Source organism: Pyrenophora tritici-repentis, chromosome 9 (assembly GCF_003171515.1).
Source record: "Pyrenophora tritici-repentis strain M4 chromosome 9, whole genome shotgun sequence".
Lineage (NCBI taxonomy): Eukaryota > Fungi > Ascomycota > Dothideomycetes > Pleosporales > Pleosporaceae > Pyrenophora > Pyrenophora tritici-repentis.
In genome coordinates, this window is record NC_089398.1 from 1,601,514 (window position 1) to 1,613,865 (window position 12,352).

General features: G+C 52.9%; 4 protein-coding genes across 4 annotated transcripts; 1 reads left to right on the forward strand and 3 right to left on the reverse strand.

Moving 5' to 3' along the window:
- Positions 1 to 306: 306 nt before the first annotated feature.
- On the forward strand, positions 307 to 3,966 carry PtrM4_149820 (DUF4045 multi-domain protein; the record flags this gene model as incomplete). The annotated part of the gene is made up of 1 exon (XM_066110017.1): positions 307 to 3,966. One exon carries the CDS (start codon positions 307 to 309, stop codon positions 3,964 to 3,966), a length of 3,660 nt encoding a protein of 1,219 aa, XP_065960000.1.
- A 2,246-nt stretch (positions 3,967 to 6,212) lies between these two features.
- Positions 6,213 to 8,116, reverse strand: PtrM4_149830 (uncharacterized protein; the record flags this gene model as incomplete). Its single annotated transcript, XM_066110018.1, has 2 exons — positions 6,213 to 8,058; positions 8,112 to 8,116. The coding sequence occupies 2 exons, from the start codon at positions 8,114 to 8,116 to the stop codon at positions 6,213 to 6,215; spliced, it is 1,851 nt and encodes a 616-aa protein (XP_065960001.1).
- A 658-nt stretch (positions 8,117 to 8,774) lies between these two features.
- PtrM4_149840 (uncharacterized protein) lies at positions 8,775 to 9,890 on the reverse strand (the record flags this gene model as incomplete). The annotated part of the gene is made up of 1 exon (XM_066110019.1): positions 8,775 to 9,890. The coding sequence occupies one exon, from the start codon at positions 9,888 to 9,890 to the stop codon at positions 8,775 to 8,777; it is 1,116 nt and encodes a 371-aa protein (XP_065960002.1).
- Positions 9,891 to 10,236: 346 nt separating this feature from the next.
- PtrM4_149850 (uncharacterized protein) lies at positions 10,237 to 11,625 on the reverse strand (the record flags this gene model as incomplete). The annotated part of the gene is made up of 1 exon (XM_066110020.1): positions 10,237 to 11,625. The coding sequence occupies one exon, from the start codon at positions 11,623 to 11,625 to the stop codon at positions 10,237 to 10,239; it is 1,389 nt and encodes a 462-aa protein (XP_065960003.1).
- Positions 11,626 to 12,352: the final 727 nt, after the last annotated feature.

Genomic DNA, 12,352 nt, shown 5'->3' on the forward strand with positions numbered 1-12,352 from the left:
ACACGTGCCCGACTTTACATTCCTTTCGTCTTTAGCGACTTTGGCCCATTACTCTGTTGTTCCTGCCCCCACTACATGTCCGCGCCTGCTCCTTCCTCCCAGTTCGAATCGCCTTGTTCGCACCTTCCCTACGCCAGATAGCTGTGCAGTGACGACCTGCCAGCGCGCAATCACACCCTACAGCTCAGCCTAGCTGTTGCCATTTGTAAGATATTACCCTGGTCCTGCCATTGCGAGGTGCCTGCACCGTGGCTGCTGCCCGGTGCGACCTAGCGTCCTGTTTACTAATACATGTCACAGCACACTATGAACCGCTGGCTGAACAGGAAAAAAGATGGCGCCGCCGACGATGCGGCTGCCGCAAAGAAGAGCAAGAAGAGCAAGAAGGGGCAAGAGGAGCCCAAACCTGAGTTCGACCTCAATGCCGTCCTCCCCAAAGCAGACGACTTCAGGACGAGCTTGATCATGCCTGGGCTTTCAACACGCTTCAGCATGTTAAGAGAGCAAGACGACCCCTCTTCCGTAATTGGCAAGGCCAGCGACGACAGCGTGCTCCAACCGAAACGGCAATCGCGTCTCCACGAGTTCGGCTTCGTTCCCGGTGGTCTCTCCGACATTGCCGAAGTCTCCTCGCTCAATGGCTCCATACGACGACCCTTTGCAAACGAGCGAACAAACTCCTTCGACAGCAGCCAGACCGATGATGGCGCAGGTAGCGTCATGACGCGAGCGAGACCTGGTGAGGGCAACATCTTGTTTGGTGGGCGGCAGAAAATCTACATGATTTCAAACACAAACAGCAAGGGCACTGGGCGAACACTCTACGACGACGATGTCAACATGTCAGCCTACCAACGTCTGCGCCAGGAAGAAAAGGAGAGGCTGAGGCAACAAGCCGAAGACGACGAGGAACGCCGTTCCGAGCCCTCGAGTCCTACCGAGCTCAGTCGTAAGAGAGAGACTTCATCATCCACAAACTCAGGCACCGTCGATGCACGCACATCTACCACCGCCACCTCGATAGCTTCCCAAGGCGCCAACTCAGTAAGCGTGACATCGCCTACCTTTTCCCCAACCATGTCATCTCCGGATCTGAGCCGAAACACCACCAAACGGAGATTATACGACAACGGACTGGACCAGCAAATTCAAGACCAACAGTCCTCGGCCATGAGCAGACTCAACTCTATACAACGAGCCCGAGCACCAACAGGACGATCCACGCCACCCATCGGTCAGGCACGGTCAGCAACCAACCTCAACGACCGTTTTGCCCGTGGCCCCGGATTCCGATCAGACAGCCCAAACGCCCTTGGCTACCCTGGAATCAGTAGAAACAACTCTGTAGAGTCTAGCCCAGTTCTTAATCGTGCACAATCACCAGCCCTGACAAGCCCTGTCATCAGTGAAAGCGACGAGGCGTATACACTAAACGCTGCCCTCCAGCCCAACGATCGAGGCAAGGCCACTGCTATGGGGGCTTTCAACAAGCCCAAGGAAGCATTCAGTGAAGAGCAATATGCCGAGCGTCTACGTCACTTGCAACAGGACCGTGAGGTGCGCGAAACGCCCACAACTCAGCTTCAGAAATCACCATCTCAGAAACCTTCACTGAGGGAACGTGCAGAACAACAAAGACGGAAGCGAGCTGAAAGTGACGCCAAATCACGAGAACGGTCGGAATCGCCTGCTGGGCACCAGCCGGCATCCTCTGCTTTCTCAAGATTCCAAACTGCTGCTAGTCAAATGAGGACCACAGGCCCAGGGACGCCAACATCACCACCAACACCGCCTCCAACGCAGAAATTGCCTGCAGTTCCATCTCATGGCAGACAATCCCCGGATGACGACAGTAAATCAACCTTCTTGGCCTCGCCAGATGACAGTGACGATGAGGAAGAAAGGGTTAGGCCACCGATCCCTACCCGGAGATATGAGAACCTTCCAGTAGCAACTGGACCCGCGCCTTCCATGTTCGAACACCCTGCTTTCCGCTCCCGGACGACGTCAGATGAAGAGGTGCATCGAAGTGATCCTGCTGTTTACAGTCCATTGTCACCTCAAGATTCAGCTCATGCCAATGATTCACGGAAACCGAGCGGTATGGATGTAGATTCCCCCACCCTTGGTCCCGACACCGGCGGACTTAGTGGCATGATTCGACAGCACTTGCGCAATGTTAGCAATGTCTCATCAAACTACGGGGAACCAGGACCACCTGTCATGAGTCCACCCGTCACGGGTCCGCCCATGGGTCTTGCAATTCAGACACAAAACTACGGCTTGCAACGCCGCCAACCGGGATCTGACTCAGCTACACCAGCTCCCTCAACCCACAGCCACTCCAACCCCTGGGACTTGGACGACATTGACAACCCATACCGCGATGAACATGGTAGCATGACCTCAACCAGCCCCAGTGATGGACCACGGTCGAATCCGCTTATCATGAGTGCTACGGAGCCAAAGAGCAACGACTCCTGGGACCTCACCCCCCGACGGAATCATGAGCGTATCGCTAGTAACGAGACAGAGGCTGAGCATGAGGCGTTTCAGCGTGACCTTGCGCAAAGGCAGCGTCTGATCCAAGAGAATCTTCGTGCCAAGGCAGAAGGTCGGTCTCTTAGTCCTGCACCTGGACCATCTGGAGGCTTGAAGAACGCGTTGAACATGCTCCGCGCAAAGTCGAGCCGTGAATCATTCGCCACAGTGGACGTCTCTAGCAAGTCGGTGAGGAAACTCGCCCTTGGCGGAGCTTCTGGGAATGTCAGCAGCATCTCACTCGCCGGTCAGAATGGAGGTGATGTGGCAGGTCTACGATCGAAGCCGTCACGACTCCTTCAACAAAGCGAGCAGGATGCTCAGCGTGAACATGAATACCGACAACGGTCAGGAACGGATAGCAATCGGACTGGTCGTCCCACAGGTCGATCCGGGCCCATGTCTACCAGAAGCTCGACACGAGAGCGTTCGAGTTCTGGAACGTCTTCAGGCCGTTCTCGTAGCCGTACCGACCAGTACCGTGATGACTTGGACCAAGCCATGACCGAGGGGTCGCGAGGCGCATACCCAGCCAACACGCTCCCATCGGTTTCTGGATACAGCGCTCATTCTACACCGCCACTTCCTACCGAAAGACCGTCTCTTGATTCGCAGGGTCGTATGCGGTCGCGTAGCAACAGCAAAACCACTGCCGCAAACTATTTCGAGTCAAAACATCTTCAGCCCATCCAAACCAATGGCGGAGCAGGCCAAAATTCTCGCTCCCCTCTTCAGGGCAAGTTCTCCCCGGGGCTACCCGTATCACCCAGACCTTCCCCAGGCGGCTTCAACATGAGCGGCAATGGTCAACCACAGTCGACGTCACCGATGCCTCCATTCTCTGCTAATGATACTCCTCCGGTGTCCACCCCTACGACACCCAGTTCGACGGCCTTCAACCCAAAGACTGTACAGCCCTTCAATAAGCAGGGTCCACTACGCAAGAAGTCCGTTGTGAAGTCAGAAATCGGGGAGCCTGTCTTCATTTCCACAACATCTGTCATTGACACGATCAATCTTCCACCAGGTGCATCTCTCAAGAACGGCGCAGAAGTCAACGCTCCACCTGTTCCACCGATCAACCCCATGAGACGTCGTTTCGGATTTGGCCGTGGTGAGGCGCAAAGCCCATCTAGCCCATCGCCGTATGATCCTGCGGTACAGCATGGCATGGAGGGTCTGCGCGCACCTTACTCTGAAGCTTTCCGCAGCGAATCATCCGATGCAGTCCACCAGGCTGCGCCCAAGAGCAGGCTGCGAAAGACGTCGAGCGAGGGCAAGAGTCTGCGGGGAGATGGACCAAGCCAATCTGGACCGTCTCCGGCGATGCCCCAAAACGGGTTCACAGAGCGCAACAATTCACCACCGCGTGCTATCAATGGTCAACCGCTCGTTCAACAACCTATGGAGGGTGGTATGTTCTAGGCGTTAACTCTGGCAATCTCCTTTCCTGTCTCTTGAAACTCTATACCCGCATTGTCCTGTGTCTGCGACCGTACTCTTGATACTTTTTCCTTTCTAATTTCATATTGTCTCATTTTGTTTTCGGCCTCGTGCTCAGCAATATACCTCCCAGTTCAGCGGATTTTTTCTTTGACAAAGATCTTTTTTACGATCAAAACGATTCGGGTTCTGCCTAGATTATAACCCGGCACCGGGCTGGACACGGTGTTATCAGAGGTCGGGAAATGTGCATTACAAGCAAGTTTTGAAGTACACTCGGGTTTTGCTGTTTTGGGGGTTCGGGAAGGCTGCCATGTATGTGTTCTGCAGTGGTAATTTATTACTGCAGTCGTTTCACGTTTGGCGACGGCTTGCAGGGGATAAGCAATTCAGCCTGAGCTGATGACGTTGTCCCTTGTCCGTTTTGACGACACCCATAGATCGAATACGATCCAGTAAACTAACCACTGCGCAAAAGTCTCCGCACAACGTGATGTTTTCTCGCGCGTGTATACAGTCGCACACATCTCCTCGTCGGCAATTACGCTACAAACAAACTACGGTGGTGAAGTTGATAGTGAAGAAAAAAAAAGCCTAGAAGTGATGTACATACACCAATTTGCCTCAATCTCCTCCCATGGATAAGATACGGGTCAAAGGAATTATCATCATTTCCACGCACAGATTGGGAAATTTACGCGTACATACGTATACGAGCGCCCCGCAAATATTCCGCCGAGAAACCGTCCAAACGATCAGCCTCACGGCTTTTCCGGCACTTGCCGGCGGTATTGAAAAAAAAGCTTGTGCTTACGGTAGAAGGGGAGGTACCGTAAGCACTTGCGTGTGTGGTCGTGCCACCTGCCTGCGCATGCAGACACGCAGTCAGCAAGTGGAAGCCCAGAACGCTGGCCACGTGACTGGATGGACCACTTGGTGATCCAATTTGTCCTGGGCGGCTGTATTGGCTGGATGGCCTCGATCAATCTTTTTTTCTGTCGTCGAGACAAGTCGTATATGTATTGGAAATTGATAAGTTCAACTGATTCAGTATGTTGGCTTGATGTCGGGCCGTGATGGGTGATGACTAGTTGACCGACTCTCAGAGCAGGGTAAGATTGTACGGTTCTCTCGGGAATGTACACTTCCGCATCTCATCGCCCCTACGGTCTTTCCAGAATTGCGATACCATGTTAGTGTTCACCGGCCCGGGGATTTGCCTGTTGTCAAGTAAAGTTTACCGGTGGGTGATAGTGATGCTGATCATGATGCTGCACCATATCAGCAAAAAAACATGGTTAGTGATGACATTCATCACAGCGCATTACAATAACTTCCTCACAACGATCAACACGGGCGATAACGAAAAATAAGGCGGCCGAGTTTGTTGCAAAGATTTGAAATAGACAAAAAGGAAAGTTTCCACGTGTTCCGTCCGTCACAATGCAGACAGGAGTCCCAGCCCGACATCTGACATTTATGACATGACATGACGTTGATTGATTGATTACAAACGCAAAAAGGTTCACTATGTAATGCAGTGTGTGATGCGACAGGACTAGAAGAGAGGCCAGTGACAGCCTGACCAGCCTGAACTTTCCATGGTGTTGTTTCAGAAGCCGCGTTTGAGCAGCCATGCATGTGGAGTAGGTGGCGACAACACATAGGTACCGTGACAAATGGGGTTAGCGTTGCGGGGTGGGGGCGCATCTGTGCGGCCGGCGATTGTGGCGGTGATCGAGAACTTTGGATCGGCGGGGGTAAGGGCGATGCTGAGTGCGAATCATGGGAGGGCTCGTGACGAGGGTGGATGTGTGCGTGTGTGGAGGAAAGGCAGATCGTGGAGATGAAGATGTGGTGGGGGATGGGCGGGTTTTGGAGGGTGAGATGGAGGTTGGAGTGGATTGTGTTCCGGTGAATGCTATTTGCTGACAGGGGGCGGAATCGCTGAATGTGAAGCCACGGTGACGCCACGGATGGGATGCTAGATAGTTGTGCAGTTGTTTACGTAGCGGATTTTTGAGATTAGTGATGAAGGTGGAGAAAACGTGCGTGAACTTGTTGTATTGGAGCTACGGGAGAAGGGAGAATATCTATGGTGCGCGCACGGAGCAGCTGACTAATCAGTGCCTGGCCAATCAGAGCACGGGAAGCCTGATTCACCGTGAATACTAGTGAAGGCTCTCACCGCGTCTCGACACACCCCCACAGGACCTGATAGTCCTGCTCTATCCACCTTTGTTGTAGTCCTTTGTTTCGATAGTTGGAGTCGTAAGGCCTAGCTGTTGTAGATACCTGCTGTGGGCTTGTCGTTCAAGAGGTTTCGTGAGGCCGTCAGCAGCCATCTCATGAGTTCGTACATGCTCTACGTAGAGGTTGCCGTCGCGGACTTGATCCTTGATGTAATGGTAGTAGATATCGACGTGCTTTGTACGCTCGTGATGACCCTCTGAGTGTAGTAGCTGTATAGATGGAGCGTTGTCTCCGTAGATAAGGATAGGATGGGTATCTGTACCGTTGTAACCGAGCTGGTGTAGCAGACGGTACAGCCAGGTAGCCTCCTTAGCGGCGTAGGTAAGAGCAGCGTACTCAGCTTCAGTTGTTGAGGTTGTAACTAGCTTTTGCTTGACTGACTTGTGACAGATAGTACCTCCAGCAAGTTTGAACAAGTATCCGGAGGTTGATTTGCGGTCCTCGCCGTCAGCAAATGAGGCGTCGCTGTAGCCATGTAGGTGTAGCGTAGGATTAGTGTTGTTCTTGTTGTCATCGTATGATGTCGCATACATGGTGATAGGCATGCGTGCGTGTGGAGATGTAGCTCGATAGCTCATTACAAGAGATTTGAAGATCTTGAGATAGTCGATGATCTGGATTGCGTACTCGTAGTGTTGTTGAGTTGGATTGCTCATAGCGCGGGCGAGATAGGCGACGTGGAAGGATATATCAGCTCGCAGTTGGGTTGCTGGATACAGCAGCTTGCCAATAACCTTTTGGTAGTTCTGAATTTGTTGTTGAGTTGCAAGATCAGTTGGAGATCGCAGCTTCAACTTGAGTACTGAGGTATCAAGCGGCGTGTAGCGAGGGAGCGCGTGTTGACGACTATACTCCTCTACAAGCTTGTCGACATATGACTCCATTGAGATCTCGATGAGTCGGGATGGTCGTGAGCGTCGGATCCGGAGACCTAGGTAGTGAGAGATTGGTCCTAGATCTCGACACTTGTACTTCTTGTATACAGCCTCTTTGATCTCCTTCATGCGTTGCTTCGTAGCTGTGATGAAGATGATATCATCAACATACGCAAGGATAAGACTGCCGTCTAGGTGTTTGAAGACACATGGATCTGACTCTAAAGGATCTAAGCCGATACCCTTGAGATAGCTCGATAGCTCATTGTACCAGAGGCGTGGTGAGCGGCGCAGGCCGTACAAAGCTTTGATAAGCTTGGCTTTGCGTCCGTCTGGCAGGCGGACATAGACTACTTCGTCTTTGTCTAGTTTACCGTTGAGAAAGGCGGTAACAACGTCTGCTTGCTCGCATTCTAAGTCTTCGGTTGCGACAAGGGCGAGAAGGACTTTCAGTGTAGTTGCGCGAGCTACTGCAGCGTAGGTTTCGCGCCAGAAGTCGGTCTCCTGCCTATTGCCACAGACAACCAGTCGAGCCTTGAAGCGCTCGAGTTGTCCATCGTCCTTGACTTTGTATTTGTATACCCACTTAGTAGGCAGGGCGTATACGTCGGGAGGGATCGTGGTTGTGGTCTCCCATGTGCCATTCTGGTCGAGTGATACGAGCTCTTCATCTTCAGCAGCGATCCATTGCTTGCTGTATGGATGAAGGCGTGCTGCCTTGCGTGTGGCAGGCTCAGGCGGTAAGTCTGTTGTTGTTGCCTCTGTAATTGCCGTAGCAAAGCAACGAGAGACTGCCGCGTATCGGTTGGGCGGTCGAGTGATGCGACGACGTCCATCGAGTATGTTACGGGCATCAAATGATGCACTGATCTCGTCGTGACGTGGAGCGTTTTGGGATGTATCCCGACGCTGAGGTGTTGCTCGAGCATTAGCAACCTCGGTAAGACTGTTAACGTGTCCGTGCGCGTGATGCGCGGATTCGCGTGATGCGCGGGGAACACCATATCCACTACTTCAAAAATGAAGCTATTAAGCCACGTATATAAGCTGTTATTATACGAATTTATAGAGGGGGAGTAATTAGATGCTTGCGATCAACTTGTACTATCTATATTTTGATGGGAGGTTGACGTTGCGGCCACGTGATGTGAGCTTTGATGTTGATGTTGATGTTGATTGTGGTTTAACGCCCTATCTGTAACCTCCCATAGGGTATTCGGGCGGGTCCCGCCGTGGTCTTATAGTGTTGTCGCACTTGCCTCGTGGAACCTATTCCTAGGTGTTTTGTATCTAAGGGGAGTGATGTCCTGCCTATATACATGTTCGTGAAAAGGACTCCCGCCATTTGAAGCCGTTTTCCTACAATATTCTAGTATTTCGTGGCTTGCGCCTTTGATCGATGCAGTACAGTAACTGCTTTTTAGAGAGAGAAACGAAAAAGTAACAAGAGGCAATTTGAGATATAATAAAAGGTTTGAGAGAGAGCGTGTGGGTTGTGGCATCTATGCGGCGTTTTGCCGCGAATCCTACACTGAATAATGCCAAGGAATTCAGCGGGTCTTGTGAAATTCAAGAATAGAAATCACTCGTCATAGAAGGAGTTCGTTACCTTCACGAAGGTCTCGAACTCTTGTGGCTGGTCTATTAATTGCGCGAGGTACGCTAGGCCTTCCTGTCTTGTGCGAGGGGCACGATGGGGCGTAGAGGCCACTTCTTGAAGTGTGTTGTGGCTCTCTTGCAGAACACTAGGTGTTCTGGCGTCTTGGGCCTGCCGCATAGGCATTTCGAGGTATCCTCGTGGTTGAATTTTCGGTGGTACCATTCAAAGTCGCCATGCGTTGAGCGTATCATAAGGACTTTCGCGAGTATCCTTCGGGGTAGCCATAGCGCTGCGGGCGTGCGCCTAGTATCGTATGGCAGCTGCCATTGCGTGTACCATGCTGATAGCCTACTGCTCTTATCCTGCCACCAAGTGTCCCTTGTATGTTCGAGGAGGCGGCGGCCTACTGTTCGTATACCGGATCTTGTGGGGGAGGCGGCCATGCCGTATGGCTGGTGCGGGTCTTTGGCCTCGCTGTCAGCCAGCTGGTCGGCGAGCTCGTTTCCAACAATCTTCATGTGTCCCGGCGCCCACCGCGTTTTCACGTTGTAGGCCTCCATAGCTCCATGGATTTGGAGGAACGCCCATTGGGAGGAGGTAGGGGCGGTTCCGCGTATGCCCCATATTACCGAAGTGCTGTCTATGCAAAGTACGATCTCCCTCTGGCTAGGCAGTGAGAGTTGTAGTGCGTGTTTGAGTCCTCTGCACGCGCCTATAGCCTCCGCATCGAAGACGTGGCTAAGGGCATTTAGTGAGCCTTGTCCAGTCGCCACGGCGGCCTGGCCCTGGTATATAGCGTACCCGTAAGTGACCACCCTTGTACCGTTGATTTGTTGTTCAGACCCGTCTGAGAAGACAGTGATTGTCTCTTGTCCAAGAGACTCCCACCAGATGGTGAAATTCTGGGCAGCAATGTCCTTTCCTTGCCCTTGCGTTGGATCCTGCCTCGACCCGTCTGAAAAGTGAGGGCTGGCTAGGACGTTTCGGGGTGTGGCGGGTAGCAGTTGTGCTACGCGCTGAACCTTCGATCTTGGTATCCGTCGGTTGCCCGCTGCGCGTCCTCGTATGACTAGTGGCAGTGTAGTTCTATTAGTAAGTGGGTGCTTGTCGTCTATTGTGCGTAGGTGAACTGCAAAGCGGAGCTTGGCCTCCTCTAGCGCCACCTGTGCCGACGGCATCGCAGCTTCTCTTAGCAGTACTGCGTTTGGTGTTGTCCTCCACGCAGGGAGGATTGCCTTCGTGGCTGCTATTAGTGCCTGATCTATCGTGGTTAGGTGCCAGCCTACCCTAGTGCTGACCGTGGGTTTACGGGAAACCCTTGCAATTCGTGGGTTCTTCGTCCTGCCCTCGTACCATGTTTCGGCTCCGTATAGTAGTATGGGCAGGATACATGTTATGGCTGCCTTGCGTAGCGATCCTGCTGGAGGGCCGTGGGCTGTGTTGGCGAGGCTCCGGAGATGGTTCGCTACTTTCCTAGCTTGCGCCGCCCTTTCTGCGACGTGCTTCTTGAAAGTTAGTCCCCTATCAAACCACACCCAAGCCAGCGCAGCGCAGTCTGGCTTCCCCCTGCGCAGGGGCTATAGGGTGAATTGTTTGATCTTCCAATTGGATTGGCGGCGCATGTAGTCCTTTCTGGCGCGTGAGGTGGATCAGCTCCCGTTTCTCTGGTGCAAACGTGATCTTGTTCGCAGCTCCCCATTCATTGATAGATTTGAGGTCCTCTGCTAGCAGTGCGACGTTCTCGTCTAAAGAGTGGGAGACCCGGTATAGGTTGATGTCGTCGGCATACCCGAACCGGAGTTTTCGGTCCTGGTTGAGTAGTTCAGCTAGGTATAGGGTGTATAGGACCGGTGATAGCGGCGATCCCTGCGGGGTGCCGCAGGCCACTCGATGTACAGGTGTAGTGACATTGCCTAGGCGTACTCGCACCCTCCTTTCCGACAGGAAGTTCTGGATAAATTTCCGGAGTAGGGGTGGCCACCCTTGTTGCCGCATTCGGTGTAGTAGCCTGTTTTTCAGTAGCGCGTCAAACGCCCCTTGGACGTCTAACGTGAGCATAGAGACATGCTCGTGTCTTGACCAAGCCATCTCCACGTCGTGTGTGAATGCGGTCGCCAGGTCCATCGCAGAGCGTTTTGGCAGCGCTCCACCGTGCTGTGGGCTTAGGATGTCAAAAGCCATAGCTGTGTGTGCTATGCGCCTTGCTATGATACGCTCGAGTCCCTTCCCTAGACAGGACGATAGGGCAATTGGTCTCATTGATCTGGGTGAGGACTTATCCTTCTTCCCGACTTTGGGTATCATGGCCACTTCTACCGTCTTCCAGGCGGCTGGGTAGTGGCCTTGTTCCATGCACGCCCGGTAGATGCCTAGCACTAGGTGTCTAATGTGTTCCCAGCATGCCTTTAGGAGTCGGACGGTCACCTGATCGGGTCCTGGGGAGGTGCTAGATACTCCAATCACGTAGCGTTCAGTCTCCTCCATCGATATGTATGTGTCCCATGGTAGTGGCGTGGTTTGCGGGTCGTTGTCAAGAGGCGGTGGTTCTAGGAGGTCGTCCTCCGCCGAAAAACGGTCGAGGATTGCCTCTCTAAGTGCCTCAGCTTTCTCGAGTGGTGCTGTGATTGTCCTACCTTCGATTACAAGTGGGGTGTCCCGTTGGTCGAATGATAGTTTATGCCAGCCTACTAGCTTGTATAGATCTTTGTCGTTATTACAGCCGTCTATGCGCTGCTGCCAGTACGTTCTCTTGGCTTTTCGTACCGTAGCTAGGAACGCACGGGTGGCTTCTGAGGGGGATTGGCCATAGTCCGACTTTTCCTGGATATGCCGCTTATACGCCACTCTACAGTCCTCTGTCCACCATGGGGCGGAGTGGCCTTTTTCTCTATTTGGTGTTCCCGCCGCGTGCATTGCATCTCCTATAGCTTGGGTGATTCTAGCTATGCTTGCGTCGATTACGTCCGCTGGGGCGCTATTGCTAATTGGCTGTACGCCTACTGTGTAGAGTTGAACTAGCCCGGCAAACCTATCTATGTTTCTCTCGTGGACCCGGTAGTGGTGCTGTTCTAGCACCGCTCTCCCTCGGCTTGGAAGGACAGTCACTAGGGTGAAATGGTCTGACCCTGTATACATATCTTCGCGGACTGTCGTTCTAGCGAAGGGTATATTTGAGAAGGATACGTCTAGCACGTGTCCCGCCCGATGTGTTGGGTTACCTGCCTCGCCGATGTAGGGTATGTCGTTCTGAGTGGCCCAGCGGGCGATCTCTGCCCCCTATTGGCCGACGTGGAGCCGGGCTCAAAAAGTTCATGGCGGGCGTTTAAGTCACCCCCTATAAGGCAGTTACGGGGTGGCGTTAAAGCTGTGAGGTATTGAAATGTCGAGTCATTCTGTGGCTGCCTATAAACATTCAATATGCGGTAGCCGTTGGCCTCGATCCATAGCACATCCCGGCTGATGCGTGGGTGTATAAGAGTAGCCCTTATATTTGGGCTCTTACGGGTATAGGTGAGCACCCGTGGTCGGTCAGTTCCCCACGTTGTGGGGTTGTTCCAGCTTATCACTGGCGATATCATATGGAATCCTGGGTGTGTAGAGGTCCGGGTTCCAGTGAGAGTAAAGGGTTCTTGGATGCATA